This window comes from Pseudochaenichthys georgianus, chromosome 12 (genome assembly GCF_902827115.2).
Source record: "Pseudochaenichthys georgianus chromosome 12, fPseGeo1.2, whole genome shotgun sequence".
NCBI lineage: Eukaryota > Metazoa > Chordata > Actinopteri > Perciformes > Channichthyidae > Pseudochaenichthys > Pseudochaenichthys georgianus.
The window spans coordinates 1,910,200-1,927,822 of NC_047514.1; the positions used below are offsets into that span (position 1 = coordinate 1,910,200).

The 17,623-nt window shown below is 40.8% G+C and overlaps 1 protein-coding gene across 3 annotated transcripts; it reads right to left on the reverse strand.

The window, feature by feature from the left end:
* Positions 1–700: 700 nt before the first annotated feature.
* nars1 (asparaginyl-tRNA synthetase 1) lies at positions 701–16,553 on the reverse strand. Of its 3 annotated transcripts, none has more exons than XM_034095914.2 (15): positions 16,137–16,553; positions 13,208–13,290; positions 12,696–12,761; positions 11,710–11,802; positions 11,529–11,618; positions 10,683–10,761; positions 10,440–10,510; positions 10,140–10,226; positions 8,727–8,948; positions 7,404–7,603; positions 6,600–6,735; positions 6,209–6,322; positions 5,123–5,254; positions 1,976–2,107; positions 701–1,577 (listed from the first exon to the last, which is right to left on the reverse strand). In XM_034095914.2, the coding sequence occupies exons 1-15, from the start codon at positions 16,177–16,179 to the stop codon at positions 1,446–1,448; spliced, it is 1,680 nt and encodes a 559-aa protein (XP_033951805.1). In that variant the 5' UTR covers positions 16,180–16,553; the 3' UTR covers positions 701–1,445. The 3 variants fall into 3 exon arrangements, with proteins under 3 accessions (XP_033951805.1, XP_033951806.1, XP_033951804.1); XM_034095915.2 differs by lacking the exon at positions 16,137–16,553 and adding an exon at positions 15,482–15,673; XM_034095913.2 differs by lacking the exon at positions 16,137–16,553 and adding an exon at positions 15,461–15,672.
* Positions 16,554–17,623: the final 1,070 nt, after the last annotated feature.

The window sequence follows — 17,623 nt, forward strand, 5'->3', positions numbered from 1 at the left end:
TAAAACGTGGTTTTTATATGAAAAACTACTGAAGTCTGTCATGTTGATTTTTAAAGATACATTTTTGGGCTATATGTAAAGGTGGGGTCATAGACTGTATATATAAACAGTACAATTGGAGTGGAGTACAATTGGACTTAAAGGTGGGGTAGGTAAGTTTGAGAAACCAGATCGGGTGCGCTAGAATTTGAAAATACACAACCGGAACAAATCTGCCACTTCCTCACAGAGCCCCTCCTCCAACACACACGACCGCGCACATGACCAATGAGGGCACGAGATAAGTTTGTGCACGAGATGGAAGGCTGACAGGCAGGTAGGCCATCCAGTTACTTTAGCCGGCTCAGATGATTGGTCGTGCTTTTTACAGTACCACAGATGAATTTTTGTTGTCGGGATGTTAAGAGCATTCCATGGAATATAACAAAAAGTTTATCTGAAATAAATTACATACCCCACCTTTAATATAATACACACTGTACTTGGAATAAAACCTATTGCCTCCATTACATAAGAACATGTGACATATCGATGAACTTGGTTGTCTTTAGATGAACAGAGAAAGCATCGAAGTTGAATCTGATAGTTAGAACAACGTGGTGTTTTAGTCAACATTAGAAAACCAGAACAAGAGTTAAAAATATATCTACTCACACAGATGTTTAACAACCTAACCTAAAGAAAAGCCTCGAACAAACCATCCGTTTGAATCACATTTATTCAGTGCAGTTTATTGAGTTGAGGAGTGTTTTAACTAAGGAGGCAGAAACACAAACACGAGAGCAGACCGTTTCTCTCACATTTATAAACCATCAATCCTGAAATGGAAAGGCTGCTTTGAACGTTCTTTTTTAATGTTCCCAAATCCATGAAAAGCGCACAAAAGCAGCGCTGTTGATTTGTTGCTTAAGCGTCGGTCTACCAGCACAATGATGAGTGTGTGTACCTAGTTTTTACACCACAGCTAACACACAGAAACACCAACATATTTCAGCCACTGAAGAACTTCAAGGTCTTCAACAATTCCTGACATTCAACAGTTGATGTATATTTTTCGACAGAAGCGCATTGCATTTAAAGAAAACTCGATTGAGAAATGTTTTAACAGCACTTCCACACAATCGCAGGAAACTTAAGTGCTTATTCTCGTTAATTATCCACCAATTCGAACATGATCAGAGGAAGAAATTATCTCAGGTTTCACGTCAGAACAAATCGGAAAAAAGCTGTGAGGTTTGAGGCGGAGCAAAGCAGGCGGCATCTCTAACTGTGGACGTGGTTTGATAGAAAAACAGAAAAACAGAAAAGGGACAACACAGTATGATTGGATTGGATTTCGTAGCAACACATTTAATGTTTCACATGCCAAGAGAATGCGTGCGCGTGTGTGTGTGTGTGTGTGTGTGTGTGTGTGTGTGTGTGTGTGTGTGTGTGTGTGTGCGCGTTCAGGGCCTGCAGCGCTGGATGAAGCGTGGGTACAGGCAGACGTCTCTGATGTGATGTCTGTTCAGCAGCCAGGTGAGGAAGCGCTCCAGACCCAGGCCGTAGCCGCCGTGAGGACATGTTCCGTACTTCCTCTGAAACACACACACAGCAGCCGGTTAACACACGTTAGTAACAAGACGGGTAACGCACAGTAAGGCGAGCGCGCCCTCAGGGCAACTCGAGAGAGGCTTTGTCCACGATACGTCTTATGGAATCAGACGTGCTGTTTTAACGGGTTTCAATAGGGATTCTTTTGTCTGCATTTTAGGCACACACTTTATCAGACTTGATAAAAGGAGCCGAGCTTCATATTCCAACATTCCCAAAAGACACACACACCCTTGCCTTCCGTTATCCCATTAACAGTCAAAATTGTTAAAAAAGCCCAAAATACCCCGTAGTGATGCATCACCCATAAAATATCACCAACAATTACCCAAGCCGCTTCCGAAAGTGCAACAGACAATAAAGCAGCGGTGGTTTCTGTTACCTGGTCAGTGTACCAGTAGTAGGGGGTGGGGTCGATTCCCTCCCTCTTGTACCCCTCCAGCAGCTCCTCGCTGTCCCAGATACGCATCGAGCCTCCGACGATCTCGCCAACATTCGGCATCAACACATCGACCTGCAACACACACACACACACACACACACACACACACACACACACACACACACACACACACACACACACACACACACACACACACACACACACACACACACACACACACACACACACACACACACACACACACACCACACACACACACACACACACACACACACACACACACACACACACACACACACACACACACACACACACACACACCATCAGAGAGAACGACACTTCAGGGCCTCGATCCAAAATCTGTCTTTAGATGTAGAGCGTCAGTGTCTGTGCTCCATACATACATTTATTTACTTTAAACAGAAACACTCTGCAATAAGACTGTACTGAAGGTTTTAAAGCTCTTACTGAGAGCTTTATGTCAACAAATATTAACTGAAGCAGAATATTTAGTTAAATGACAACATCTTGTGAATTTTGAAAACAATTTTACATCCAGCGTTTTGAAATAAATGTGGAGTTTTGGACATTGCTTGAATCTAATCCTTTAAATAGTATGATGCTAATAATATCTGTGTATTCTAATCTCCATCTAGTCCAGGGGAACCTCCGGCCTCCGGTCAGGGTCCTTGAACACAACACGAGCCCAACGTGTCATCACGTGGTATAGGTCTCGTCTGACAGGGGGCAGTTCTGACGGAGAGCACCAGAACGCCGCTCCGGCACTTCAGAAATGTCAGTACCCATAAGGAGCCGAACACATGCCGCAGTTGTTGCGTCGCTGTGTCTTTAGTTGAAAGCCCAGTGGCGATCTGTCATACTGATCAGACAGTCAATAACTTTGTTGTTATTAGCATCTGGTTAGCTAGCTATGCTAACGAATATAAGAAGCTTTTTCTCCAACCAGTGAGGTAAAGGCACATCTTTATATGATCATTATAGTTATACAAAAGAGAATAAAGTAAACGGGTATAAAATACTATATGAGAGTAAAAAAAGTTGTTATTAATAAAGAAGAATACAGTTTGAAAGGGGAGTGATTTGTCAAATATTCATAAAGAAAAAATAAATCTGCTTCCAGTTCTGTTTCATATGTGTTGAGAGATGTATCCATAGATCTCCTAATGTTGCTCTCAAAGTGCACCAGATTGATGCTTTTAACTTCAACATTTAAAAAAACAAATCTTCCCGGGGGAGCATGCCCCGAGACCCCCCTAGAGGAGGTGAGGTCCCCCCCCCTTAAATCATGTTCACATGGATAGGAAACTAAATACATTTGCACACATCTTGTGTCCATATCTTTCTGTTTTGGTGATCATGCCACACCGTGCACGTGCATGCATACTAGGGGTGTAACGGTATACGTATTACATACCCGTACCGAAATGAAACCCTTCGGTGTACCGAACGAATATAACATTAAACGTAAAAAAAATGAGAACGTGAACAACTTCTTGGAAGTAATCTCAGTGCGTCGCAGCATTCAGAGTAATTTGCTCACATTGGGTTCAACGCGTCATAGAGCGAGCAAGTCATTTCATTGGACGAGAGGCATACTATGAGAGCTGGTCACAGGGATGCGTTCAAATGTAGTCAGTAATTTGAGGAAATGGCGAACGCAGATAAAGTTAAATCCTCCAGCATCATGGAAGTCTCTGGTTTGGGAACATTTTGGTTTCGCAGTCACGTACAAGGATGACGGACAAAGACAGGTGGACCGAACCAAAGCTGTTTGTTCAACTAACATTGGTTACGCGGCTGGCAATACATCAAGCTTGCACTCATTTGAAAAGGCATCACCCGAACGTGAATATCACCGGTACCAAAAGAAAAAAGACTGAAGTGCAAACCCAACTCCCGCTAGCATGCAAGCCTCCACCACTCGCAACAAGTTCAGACCGAGCCAAAGCTATTACACACGCAAAATATCCTTATGTAGCCATGTTAGCAAAGCGCTACCTGGCTGTATCTGCTACCTCTGTCCCTAGCGAGAGGGTGTTCTCCACAGCAGGAGACATTGCTAGCAGATCTGCCCTTTCAGCAAGCAATGTGGACAAGTTCACCTTTCTTTAAAACAACATGAAAATACAATGACAAGCAAGTCCTGATGTCAAACTGGCTGCTTAGGTAGTACAGTTCAAATACAGATGATTTCAGTTCATCGAAATGCTGCACCTTAATGTTTATTTTATTATATTATATTTTGTATTTATTTGAGTGAATACATTATTATTATACAAAAAATATGTTATATTTTGTGATAATTTTTTCTGCTGTACCGAAAACGTACCGAACCGAACCGAACCGTGACCTAAAAACCGAGGTACGTACCGAACCGAAATGTTTGTGAACCGTTACACCCCTAATGCATACGTGAGTCATGGTAAAATGTCTGGATTAAGAGGTTGCTTTTTTTTGCACAGCATGAAAGAAAGGCCAAATGAATGGGCTGTGATTTTAGTATTTTTAAGCAGAGGTCCATCATTTGTACGGCCCTCGGAGGATGTTGTAAAAATTGAAATGGCCCTTGAGAGGAAAAAGGTTCCCCACCCCCGACCTAGCCTATCTTTATTAACTTAATAAAATATCGTCTTCGAAACACAAACGGGAAAGCTGCCAATGTCAACAATAGCACTAACGTTTCAAGCCCTACTCTATAATACCCAGCTGTATTAGATTGAATAGAATAGATCTTTATTGTCATCATACAAAGTACAACGACATTTCTTTGGCAACTCTCACTGCAGTCAAAAAATAGAGACAAATAAATAAATTGTGGTAAAAGCAGAGGTCGTAGCGATGACAGTGCAACGAGATACAATTAAATGTCAATGTGCATATTTACACTTACAGTCTAAAGACGTTAAATGTATAAAACTGTATACATGTAGTGTATTTCTAACTTCATAAAGGGTTTGAGTAACCAAAGGAAGCAAGTAACATAGCCTTTCATATTTCTAAATAGTAGTGGTGTTTGAGGGGCGGAGGTGTGTTTATGAATGTTCACAGATGAATGCCACTCTCCATCCCCCCCCCATCCCAAAGTTGAACCCCCCCGGTCCGTACCGACTCGGTGAGGCGCCTGTCGTCGGCGCAGCGCTGCATGTAGAAGGATTTGATCTCAGCGGGGAAGCGGCAGAGGAGGATGGTCTCGTTCAGGGCGTCCGTCATCAACCTCTCCGGAGCCTCGGGGATGTCCTGAGAGAGGGACACACACACACACACACACACACACACACACACACACACACACACACACACACACACACACACACAACACACACACACACACACACACACACACACACACACACACACACACACACACACACACACACACACACACACACACACACACACACACACACACACACACACACACACACACACACACACACACATCAGGAGGAGATTCCTCAGCCTGAGGTCGAACGCCACCCGACTAAAAAACGGTATTTTCCCCCAGGCTGTCAGGAGGCTGAACCCTCTCCCCCCTCTCCTCCCACTGGACTATAACACCCCACACACTCAAGTCCAGCACCAGACACTTTTTTTACGCTGCTATGGACAGTCTTGCACTAATGTACATTCTCAAAGATATTGAAGTGACTGTTATTTTGTATATATGGATCGTTGTGTTTCATTTAGGTCTTAATGTGTGCTTATGTATAAATGTGTCTTTTGATTGTGTAGACTCATAACGTGTAGGTATATACATATTTTTATGTATCTTTGTTGTTGTATTCGGGGATTGTGGGAAACAGTATTTCGATCTCTCTGTCTGAACACACAAACTGAAAGATTGACAATAAAGTTGATTTTGACATCAAGAGAATGGCGGTGCTCCAGATCTAATGATGTGACTTGATCTTCGATTACTTCCGCCATGATTCACAAACCCTTCAGTGTCCGACATGAAAACGCTCTCCTCCTACTTTGGTTTCTCCTCAGACATTCTAAAGTGTGTGTGTGTGTGTGTGTGTGTGTGTGTGTGTGTGTGTGTGTGTGTGTGTGTGTGTGTGTGTGTGTGTGTGTGTGTGTGTGTGTGTGTGTGTGTGTGTGTGTGTGTGTGTGTGTGTGTGTGTGTGTGTGTGTGTGTGTGTGTGTGTGTGTGTGTGTGTGTGTGTGTGTGTGTGTGTGCTAAGCGGTCACCTCTCCAAACTCGTAGAAGGAGCCGTCTTCCTTCTTGATGTCGTGCTCTCGGAGCCACTCGATGGCTTCAGTGTAAGCCATCCTCTTGAACGGCCTCTTGGGTGGTTTGAAGTTCTGGGGGGGAAACAAATTACTATATTTAGTACATTAATATCAAAGAACTTCGATGTGCTTATTAAGACCGTTGTGATGAAAATGGAGCGTAAGTTGAGATATCAGTGTCATTTTTTTTCAAATAAAGCTTTCAAGTAAAGCCTGTCGTCAAACTTTTATACATTTGGGATGTATTGGAAAAAACATTCACAACGCTCTAGAATTATATCTGCTGTCGTTGTGTTTCATCAACTTGTTTCGGCACACACTCCCAGATATTGAGAAAAAGGCGGCGTACGGGGTTGATGTCGTAGAGCAGCTGAGCGGCGGGGGACTTCAGCACTCGGTCCACCACGTCACACACCAGGTCCTCCAGTCTGTTCAGCAGGTCTTCAAAAGAGATGAAGGGACACTCGGCCTCGATGTGAGTGTACCTGAACACACAAAGACATTTATTTAAATCAGAAAGCAGGAGGACGATAGGCTTAGTTTCATCAACTTTTACTTATGATATCAAAATAAAATTGTTTAGTAAGATCTCTTAGACCAGGGGAGTCAAACTCAAGGCCCATGGACCAAATCCAACACACAACCTCATTGTATGTGGCCAGCAAGAGCTTGCAAAGAATACAATCTGTTTATTATACGGTTACATGCCGCTTTACAAAAGCATTATGTCCATAAACTACATATCCCACAATGCATTTCGTTTTGTGACATGCGCACTGAAGAGAATTGCAATGATTTGCCCTAGACTTCTGCTTTCAGACGTAGTTATGTATCAAGTTATTACCCTATCCGACAATAATCCGATGCAGAAGCAATAATGTAATATAATACATTATATATATCATACATTTATATATGTATATTTTTTTATTGTCTTAAAGTTACAACCGGCCTTTTTGAGTGCAACAATAATTCTAATGTGGCCGGGAATGCAATTGAGTTTGAAACCCCTGTCTTAGAGAATACAAAACAGTCTCCATGGGTCATTATCAACATGTTCCCCTCTTCATTTTGCAGTTCCTACGTGTATGTGTGTGTGTGTGCGCGTGTGTGTGTGCGCGCGTGCGTGCGTGCGTGCGTGTGAGTTGCTCACTCGGCCAGGTGTCTGCGGGTGCGGGACTGCTCCGCCCGGTAGGACTGGGAGATGGAGAAGGTGTCCCCCAGGGCGGGGATGCAGGTCTCCAGGTAGAGCTGAGAGGACTGCGTCAGGTACGCCTGCTCGCCAAAGTAGTTCAGGTTAAAGAGCGTGGAGCCGCCCTCCACCTGCGTCTGCACCAGGGTCGGAGGAGTGATCTACACACAGGACAACAACAACAACAACAAAGGATTACATAAACAGAGCGGGTGCGTAGGGCAGAGGTGGAAGGAGTACTCAGATCTGAAGTACCAGAGTGTAGGAATACTCTGTCACAGTAAAAGTCCTGCATTCAAAATGTTCCTCAAGTAAAAGTAGAAAAGTATTCTCATCAAAATATAGTGAAAGTAGCGACAGTAAAAGTAGTCGTTGTGCAGATTGGTCCATTTCAGAATAATATATATGATATGTTTTATAATGATTGATCATGAAAGTGTTCTCAAAGCTGGTGAAGGTGCAGCTAGTCTGAAGGACTTTGTAGACTGCAGGGTAGCTGGTGGATTTACTCCAGGTGGAACTAAAGTCTGATTCAACACTTGATTATATTTCACATCATTCATCCAGATCTGCGAAGTAACTAAAGGTATTAAATACATGTAGTCAAAGTACACCATTTTGGGGTAGAAGTACTATGTATCAAACCTTGAACTACTCAAGGTTTGATTATACATTCAAGGATTGACTAAAATCATAAAAGTGGGTGTTGTAGTTTAAAATTGTTAAAATGCTAAGACGTGTTCTTGTTCTTCATTTATATTCAATTTAATATTCAATAATTAATTTCTTGCACAATGAATGTATATACAATATCCTGCTACTGGACATTTGTATTTCCACATGTATATTTGTTACTTTTTAAAGCTATTTTATTTCTACTTCAGAAATATTTTGGATTATTTATTTCTAGTGTCTTAAATTCTCTTATTAATTGCCTTGTTTTTTATGCTGCTGCAATGCAAACATTTCCCAAATTAGGATCAATAAAGTACTGTCTGTCTGTCCGTCCGTCCATCCGTCCGTCCGTCCGTCTGTCCGTCTACCTATCTATTAGTAGAGTTATTATTATTATTATTATTATTATTAGAGTATTGAATCTACTGGATAGTCAATCTAAGATCCTGTTATCGATTGCTTTTGTCTCCACCCACATAGCCAGGGGTTTCTCTGTATTTGCTTCATTTAACTTAACGCTGACGAAACACCCCTTTCACTCTTTCTTTACCGATTCCTTCTCCCCTCTCATCGGGGGTGGGGGGGGGGGGGTTAGAGGGGGCTCTTCACCTCGCAGTATCCTTTGCTGAAGAGGTGATCTCTGAAGCACTGCGTGACGGTGGAGCGCACTCGCAGCACCTTGGAGACGTTCTCTCCTCTGATCAGCATGTGTCGGTTGTTCAGCTGCACCTCCACGTCCGACTCCTCGTTCAGGAGGTTGTCGGCCCCGCCCGGCGGAGCTAAGCCAATCAGCTCCCAGAAGTCACAGTGCAGCTCGTGGCCCCCGGGCGCCTGGAAGAGGAAGAAAAACTCACTGACGACCCTCCTCATTCACTTTCTTTTTTTAACAAAACAAACTTTAAAGTAGGGCTGCTCAATTAATCGTATTTTAAATCGCAACTACGATTATGGCTTGCAACGATGACGAAAAACAACGTAATTGAAATATAACGATTATTTTTTTATTATTATGATTCTTTTTTTTATTGGTTTTTCAGTTGAGTTATATTTAAAGTTCAGGGAAATCAACTGTTCAAACATTTTTTTCTCCACTAAATTGATGTTTTCAAAGTAAATGGATAATCGTTTTTAATAATCGTGACATCAATTATTGACCAAAATAATCGAGATTAGGATTTTTGCCATAATCGAGCAGCCCTAGTTTCTAGCAAAACTTCTTTAAGGGACGACATGAGCAGCATTTGCCATGGTGGCCAACGCATTTTTATTTGGGGCTAAAAACAGAGGGGATTATGGGTAATGCTGCAATGATCTGTTTGGTGTTTCAGCCAATCAGAGACATGTTTTGTATAAATCTGAGACCTGTAATATATTGAAGGAAATCAGTGTAATAGGGGACCTTTGAGATCTTAGGAGAAGCAGATGCACTTCTATCCCTTCAGTTGCAGTTTTGAATATCCATGAATCTGTTATTTCTAAGTAATTATGTGTCTATTCTCTCTGTTGGAGCTTGGATATATAAAGAGTTGATATTGACTTTGAGATACGAGCCCAGATATCATCTTAGATGTTGGTTGTATGTTAATACACAGGGCTGCACGATTTAGAAAATGTACGATTATATTGATTGCAAATTGTGATATGATTACCAATCTTGGAGGAACATAATTCTTATTATCATTATAAAATACATTAAAAATGATTATGGAGTATTTATGTAAGTCTGTAGAAAACTATTTGTAGTCCGGAATATCAGCAGCTTGACAATACAGTATGTGAAGCTTTCTACAATTCAAATATTGCATTCGACTGCATTGCAATTTGAATAGAATTGTTCAATTTGGTGTGCAGCCCTAGTTATAATTATTACCAGGCTAATATAGTTAATATAACACGTCTGACTTCCTGCATAACCTCATTCCTTATGCACCCTGTTTCCTTCTGTGCATAAACACGTAATGCAGGTTGTGTGTGTCGTGCAGCAGGGTGTGTGTGTCGTGCAGCAGGTGTGTGTGTGTTTACCTGCTTCCCCTCGGGCACTGCAGTGACGGTGCCGTACAGACCGACGGTGCTCTCTGTGGACAACACCAGGCCGTTGAAGCACTGACACTGAGGACAGGGAGGAGGCAACAAGTCAGTGTGAGGTAGCCTCAGAGGGAGAGCTTACTCTGGTGACCAAAGTAAGCTCTCCAAAATACAATCTGTCTTTTTTCTTTAATTATTATATTACAACACAAAGGGAAAAGTACAGCACTTTATGATTTAATATAAATTCTTAAAGTTGTTTATAAGAGTGTAAAAAGCAAAGTTATTAAGTTGTACCAGTTTATTAGAGAGGACACACTGGAGGAAACCAGTCCCGTCTCTCAGCACGATAAACATCAGGTTCTTTCCTGTAAGAGACAAAAAACATCAAACAATCAAGTTCAAAACTAAGATATCCTTAATTCAAGTGTTGCCTTTTCAACTGGAAGGCAGAAACAAAAAAGAATATGCCAAAAAAACCTGGAGATGTTTCATTTTTTAGATGTTTTTATGAACAACGTAAATCTGTCATCTCCTCACCCTGTCTCCTGAGGCGATGCACCCATCCAAACACTTTGACCCTCTGACCTCTCTTGGCCTCCAGATGATGGATTTTAACCTGAAAAACACACTTAAGGTCATAAGCACACTAGGGCACAGCTGCATTTGGGGTAGGGTACTTCTTTGGTACAGACAAGAATACTGGTGTGGTAAAGGAGCCACGGTTAATTGAGCAGTCTGTAAATTATTTGGGACTCGAAACGATTGTTATTAGCTAGCTAACAATGGTGAGGACACAGCAGCCATGTGCGATTTGAGACACATCACGGGTGTCCAAACTACGGCCCGGGGGCCAAATGCGGCCCGCAAGGCATTTTGAAATCGGCCCTCAGCCAATTAAAAAAGTATAATGAAATATGGCCCACAAATTAAACTTGTGCTTGTCTTATATTGTACTTTTTAAATATTTACGTACAAATATATCAAACAGTATTCATGTGTTAGTTAGCACAGCTTTTAAAGTTGAAAACATTTTCTAACGTTGAAAAAAGCCCAATGACTTATCTACATAACCTTGAAATCTACCCTTCATAGTTCCTCTTATTATAAGCAATCTGAAGATTCTGTTTTAAGGAATGAGCTGCTGACAAAAGAAATGAAACCCTATGGAGAGCTGGCATGTAGGCAGTTTGTTTCTTAAAGCATTTTCAAGTATCAAGAATAATTTACCCACATTATATTGATTTTGCTAACTTAACTTATGAGGCAGTATACCTCTATTGAGCGGCCCAGCCCTCGGTGAAAAACCTTTAGCCTTAGCGTACTAAGGGAAGTGTCCATATTGAGACAGAGCATATATATTGCAGTAGAAAGAATATGGCGTACCGTTTCAGGCTCAGGCAGGCTGGGGTCCTTCTCAATGGTGATCTTCTTGGCTTCGTCCAAGTTCTTCTCTCTCCTCTCAGTGTCCTCCGCCTGCAACAACAGACATGGAGACACACTTCTTCATCGTGTACAAGAATTACAGTTTAGGGCTGTTGTAGGAGCGGATGTTGAGAGAACACACCTCCTTCTTTTCTTTGCCATCAGACTTGATCTGCTCGCGTTCAAAGGCCTTCTTGGCGTTCTTCATTTGCGTCTTAGAGATCACCGCCCAACGCTGAGGAAGCGGAAAAAGGAGAAATACAAAGGGGCTTGTAAATAAAAAAGAATAACCATAAGAAGTTAAAGGGGACCGATCATGCAAAATGCACTTTGTGATGTCTTTTATACATAACTATGTGTCCCCGGTGTGTCGGGGAACTCACGCAGCGTCAGGAAATAAAACCCTCTCTCTTTTCCTCCGTACCCAAATCTCTAAAAACGAGGAACAACGGAGCTGATCCAGATGTGCGTCCGATATGACGTAATATCTGAAATGTGGACCCACGGCCCAATCAGAAACGTTGCTATCAGAAACAATGCCCGACTGTTTTGGACGTAATATGGTCGGTGTTTACATTAGCATCGCTAACACTCAGAGCTAACCTGTACTGGAGAGCATGTGTGTGAAGAAGCAGGAAGTAGAAAGGAACTCACCTTGTGGTGTAACCGGCAAGAGAGAAAGCCTTTGAGCTCCAGACTGTTTCAGAGAGAATCCTTGATAATCCATGATATGGCGTTTCATCACGGCAGCATTTAGTTTAGACGGTAGCTGCCGGGTCCCGCATGAGCTCAGACCCTCCTTTTTTTTAATAATTTTTTTTAAAGCTTTATACCCAAATCAGCACTTTTGAAACAGGAAGTGAAATAGAGGGATATGAGGCATGGCTAGAATGGGTGATCTGTTTGGTATTTTGAACAAAACACTTCATAGACATGTTTTCTATATATCAGAGACCTATGCTATTGCCTAAAAATAGCATGATAGGTAAATGTATACCATGTACAGTGGTGTATTAAAACAGTGTAGGAAACTGTAGCAAATAGACTTATTTTTTTTAACAATCTCAAACCACACTAACATTTCTGTTGTACGCAGCTTTGATAAAGTATTTTTTCTCTTCAACAAACCTCTCCCTCCTTCTGTGATTCTACGTAGACGGTCGGGAACGGCACCTTCCCCGCGGACATCAGAGCCTGTGAGGATTTATCAATAAACACAATGAGATAATGAACCACTCGAGCAAATATCAGTTAGTTATCTAATATATCAGAATCAGTTGTATTGCCAAGTTGGTTTCACACATAAGGAATTTGATTTGGTGTATAATGTCCTAAACATATCAGGGAAAGTACGTTTTAAAAAAGCAGCAATTATAGAACTTAGAAAATCTGTAACAATAAATGTTTTCAAGAAATACAAATTAAAAAAACTAAGTTAGGACAAAAATATGACAAATTACTAGGAAAAATACATTCTGTGCCGTGTATGTGGTGGGCAGACATGTGCAAAATACACAGTAGAAATGGCTTGGTTTACATTATTTGGCTACAACTAACAATACATCCTGTGACATGAAACATTTCCCTACAATTGTACAATATTATAAGACAATTAAATGACATAACAGATATCATTTTACCCCGAGAGGAGTTTTGAATGGTTTCGCCTCCGTGCCGTCCCCATCCTGGTCGCTGCCACATTTGTCCGACACATACAGCTCTCCTGTGAAGCAGAAAGAGAGTCAGTGCTTCGATCCCCACTCCTCCAAAGCAAAGAGGGTGCAGATCTCATAACCAGTGGTGTAAAGTAACTAAGTACATTTAAGTACTGTAACTTTTAAGGTACTTTACTTGAGTAATTCAATGTTGTGCTACTTTGTACTTCTACTCCACTACAATTCAGAGGTACATCGTGTACTTCTACTCCACTACATGGGGGGGGGGGGGGGGGGGGGGGTGGCATGCGCACCAGTTATGTGCAGCCCTGATTATAAAACATATCATATATATTATTCTGGAGTACTCAAATAAAGTATAAGTATCTCACAATTGAACTTAGGTGCAGTACTTGAGTAAATATACTTAGTTACTTTACACCACTCACCTTGCATATGGTGCTATACTAAAGACGAAACTGAAACCATTACCAACGAATAAAATATGATAGAATTAACGTAATATGTAGTGGAGAAGAGGATCATGCTGACTTTCTACATGCCTGTTGACTAAAAGACACAACAAAGGAGGGAAAGGGACCCCAGGTAACGTTGAATGCCTGACGTAGCCTTTAGCTGCCCGGCAAACTGACAGCTGTCATGGCCATGGCTACCATTGAGGTCACCGAGGTCCGGACCTCGGTAATATTTTCCGAGCTGTGTATATAACAAAACTTGTGAAATAATTGCACTAAACGGGGTTATTTGTATTACTTCCATTTACTGACCATGGGGGCGCTGCATAACTACGTAGCCTCGATTAAAGCAAACAGAAGAAGACGACATGTATCAACAAACCTCCGCAGCCATGTACCGGAGCAGCGGAGGAGTGATGAGGTATCTAGAGATCTGAGTCCAGCGGGCTGCTTGTGAACGCTGTACGTTAGTCAGTGGACGTCCGACTACATGCACACTAACTTATATTGCAGCTATAGGCTATACTTTGGTTTAAATTGCGTGAATAAACTAGCTAGAGAGCTAACGTGAATTACATTCATCCAATGTCAGAAGGATTCCCTTTTAACAAACGTTGTAATGCTTTTCTTTCATTTCAATTTGAGTAAAACATTGAAGATATAACATTGTATTGTTTTCTTTTTACACTAACTCAGATATAATGAAAAGACTACGTCAGTCGATGCTCAGCTTTGGTAAGGAAGAGACAGGACAGGCATTGAGAAAGAGAGAGAGAGAGAAAGTGATGGGAGTCAGGGAGGAACTGGAGTCACACAAAATAATGTAGGCTTAATAAGCCCATCTATTTATCTAACTATGTATCTATAACAATAGTCTTCATTTATAATAGGCATAATTTTAAAAACATACATCTATTGCAGTTATGATGTCATAACATAAAATTGTATAAAACACCATTTGCTTACATCGTTGTTCTCTTTTGAGAATCAAACAAAACAGATTTAAATAAAAAAAGAATGCAAACAAACAAGTGAAATGAACTAAATGGCTGAATTGCTTTTAATTCACTGGCAGGAGCGACAAGTGAGGAGGAGCAAACAGTGAACAACGAGGGAGAGATTGAGAAAGAGTAGAGGACAGAGAGAGTAAAGAACAGGAAGAAGACGGAGAGACTAAAGAAGATGGAAGAGAGGCTGCAGGTTATGGAAAGGAGAGAGACATGGAAAATGAATGTTGACAATGTTTTGTGATCATTTTAGCCTCTTCTGCATGTCCAGATCAGTAATAGTAACAATCAACTGATTCTTATGTATTACACTTTAAAAATAATTTATGCTGACATTGTCAGCCCACTGACATGGTTTGAAATCAATATATTATCCAATCTGTGACCCCCCACAGGACTTAAAAAGCACCTAACTAGATCATGAAAATCCCAAAAATCTCGGGGGGTATCCTCCGAACCCCCCTGGCATGTTTGGACCTCGGTATTTAGGAAATCCTGGATACGGCCCTGGTAATGGCTAAATATTATCCCAAAGTAGCCTCTGTGTGGCTCAATTTTCACCTGCAAGTTAATATGAAACCCGCACATAAGCTGAATTACTGTGTAGAACTACACCATATAAATGTATATTAAAACCAGACACGTATGTTCAGGAATCAGCGTTAGCTTGAATGCTAACGGCTAGCATCACTGCACCTGATGCAATGAGCCAGGCCCTACTAGCTAGCTATGTGACTAGCTCTTTTTATTCTTACCCACTGAAACTTGTTCCACACCTTTCGTTATCTCCGTCGCCATGTCTGCCTTAGTCCAACGACAGATAAATTATTTTGTATTCAAAAAATGGAAATGAGAGCACAGAAGCTATCGTGCGTCGGGTCTGCTCCTCTACTGCTGAAATGCAACTTTACATCAGTACAGCCCATAGACTGTATATATAAAGGTACAGCCGCAGCTCGATGCAATCGGCAATCGACTGATCGACCTTCTTCTTCTTCCTCGGTTTCAACGGCGGACTACAAAACCAACGATGAAGAAGCATACTGCCACTTACTGTACTTACTGTGAAACATTATGAGTTTAAAACAACTTCTCATATGACCTATTAGTCAAAAATGTATTACAACTCTTATGAAAGAGATGGTTACTGGCTTAATCATGTATAATACAGTTTATGAAATAATATGAAGTAGTTTTGTGGTCAGTGAAGTTTTAAGGCATTTTGGAAAAAAATGATGTCCTTGTTAAAAAAGACCCTTTATTTTTAAATTGATTTACCGTGCCTCCTTCTTCGGTTTTAGTGGCGGACAACAAACCAGCACTGACGCAGCACTTACTGTGTAACATCATGACTTTACGACAACTTGCCATATGACGTATAAGTCAAAATATTATATTATATATATAATATAATATATATTATATTCTTACCCACTGCAACTTGTTCCACACCTTTCGTTGTCTCCGTCGCCATGTCTGCCTTAGTCCAACAACAGATAAATAATTGTATGTTCAAAAAATGGAAATGAGAGCACAGAAGCTATCGTGCGTCTGGTCTGCTCCTCTGCTGATGCAACTTTACATCAGCATTAGGGGTGGGCGGATCGATCCCAAAATATCAATACTTCTGATATTACGTTACGTTTCAAAATATCGATACTAGAGCCAATAGGATCAATACTTTATACTTTTTTTCCCCCTCTCATCTACTCGTCAATTTAATCAAAAACTATGTGCAGAAGAACACAAGTATATGCACTCTTTTCTTCTCTCTCCACTGCTGTCCACCTCTCCTCGAGGCTCGCGCACGCGCTCCCTGCCTGAACGCCGATTAACTGTGGGATTAGTTTTGTATCATAAAGATAAAGCAACACTTTCTCAGAATAAAGCAAAACTATGAGTTTAAAAGAAAAAAAACGAAGTCAAGCAAAATAAAATTAATTTCAAAAATAAAACTATAAATTGCAAACAAATCATTTGTGTAATCATGTAAACTATAAGTCTTTTTTCTTTGTTTTAACATAGGTTTTTGTTTGCAGTTCTTGTTTCTTCTTTCTCAATGATTAGACTTTTGCTCTCGCTGCAGCTCTCTCGTTTGCGCTCCCTCATTTGTCGTTTGAGATTTTGACACAAACATCCCAGGTGGGCGGGACTTTCAGGCGTGTGTCCCTATTGGCTACTCAGCTTTTGAGTGACAGACCACTACACCACAGATCAGACAGTACAACTCATGCAGCAAACTCCGGAGTCCACTCGGCCACATTAGTGTTGGTGTCTCCTGGGAGGTTTTCATGAACATATCGGACTTATTTTATGGATTGCTGTGCATTATACTTGTGATGTGTAGTTCATACTTTATTCCAACTTTAAATATTTTAATACCTGAACACACAGCTGCTGTTAAATAATTTCCCAATTTGGGATTGATAAAGTGTCTGTCTATTTATTTTATAGATTAAAAAAACACATCTGTATTTTCAAGCTAAAGGTGATACACAATATAAACTGTATACTATTATTTTTCAAAGACATGTTACATTTCAAAAGCATATATTGCTATGTTTAGGACAAACAATTAAAGACTGCTTTAATTGAACAAATTCTGCAATATAAAAGTGGCAGATTTGCTTTATTAAACAGACCAGACCTAGGCTGCATGTCAACACAATTAGGAACATGATCACATCTTACTATGTTGGTCTGAAGAGCTGAAGCATTCATACACAATGGATAAAACCGGTGTTGTCTCATTCTATATCCTGTGAGAAAATGATATACATTTAGCATTAAAAATGTGACATACTATTCCTAGCCTGAGGAAGATATGACTAATCAACAGATTTGAATGGAATCTCTAATATTTTTATGTAGAATAAAGACAAAAGAGTGATTATACAAATTACATTTATTGAAATTTG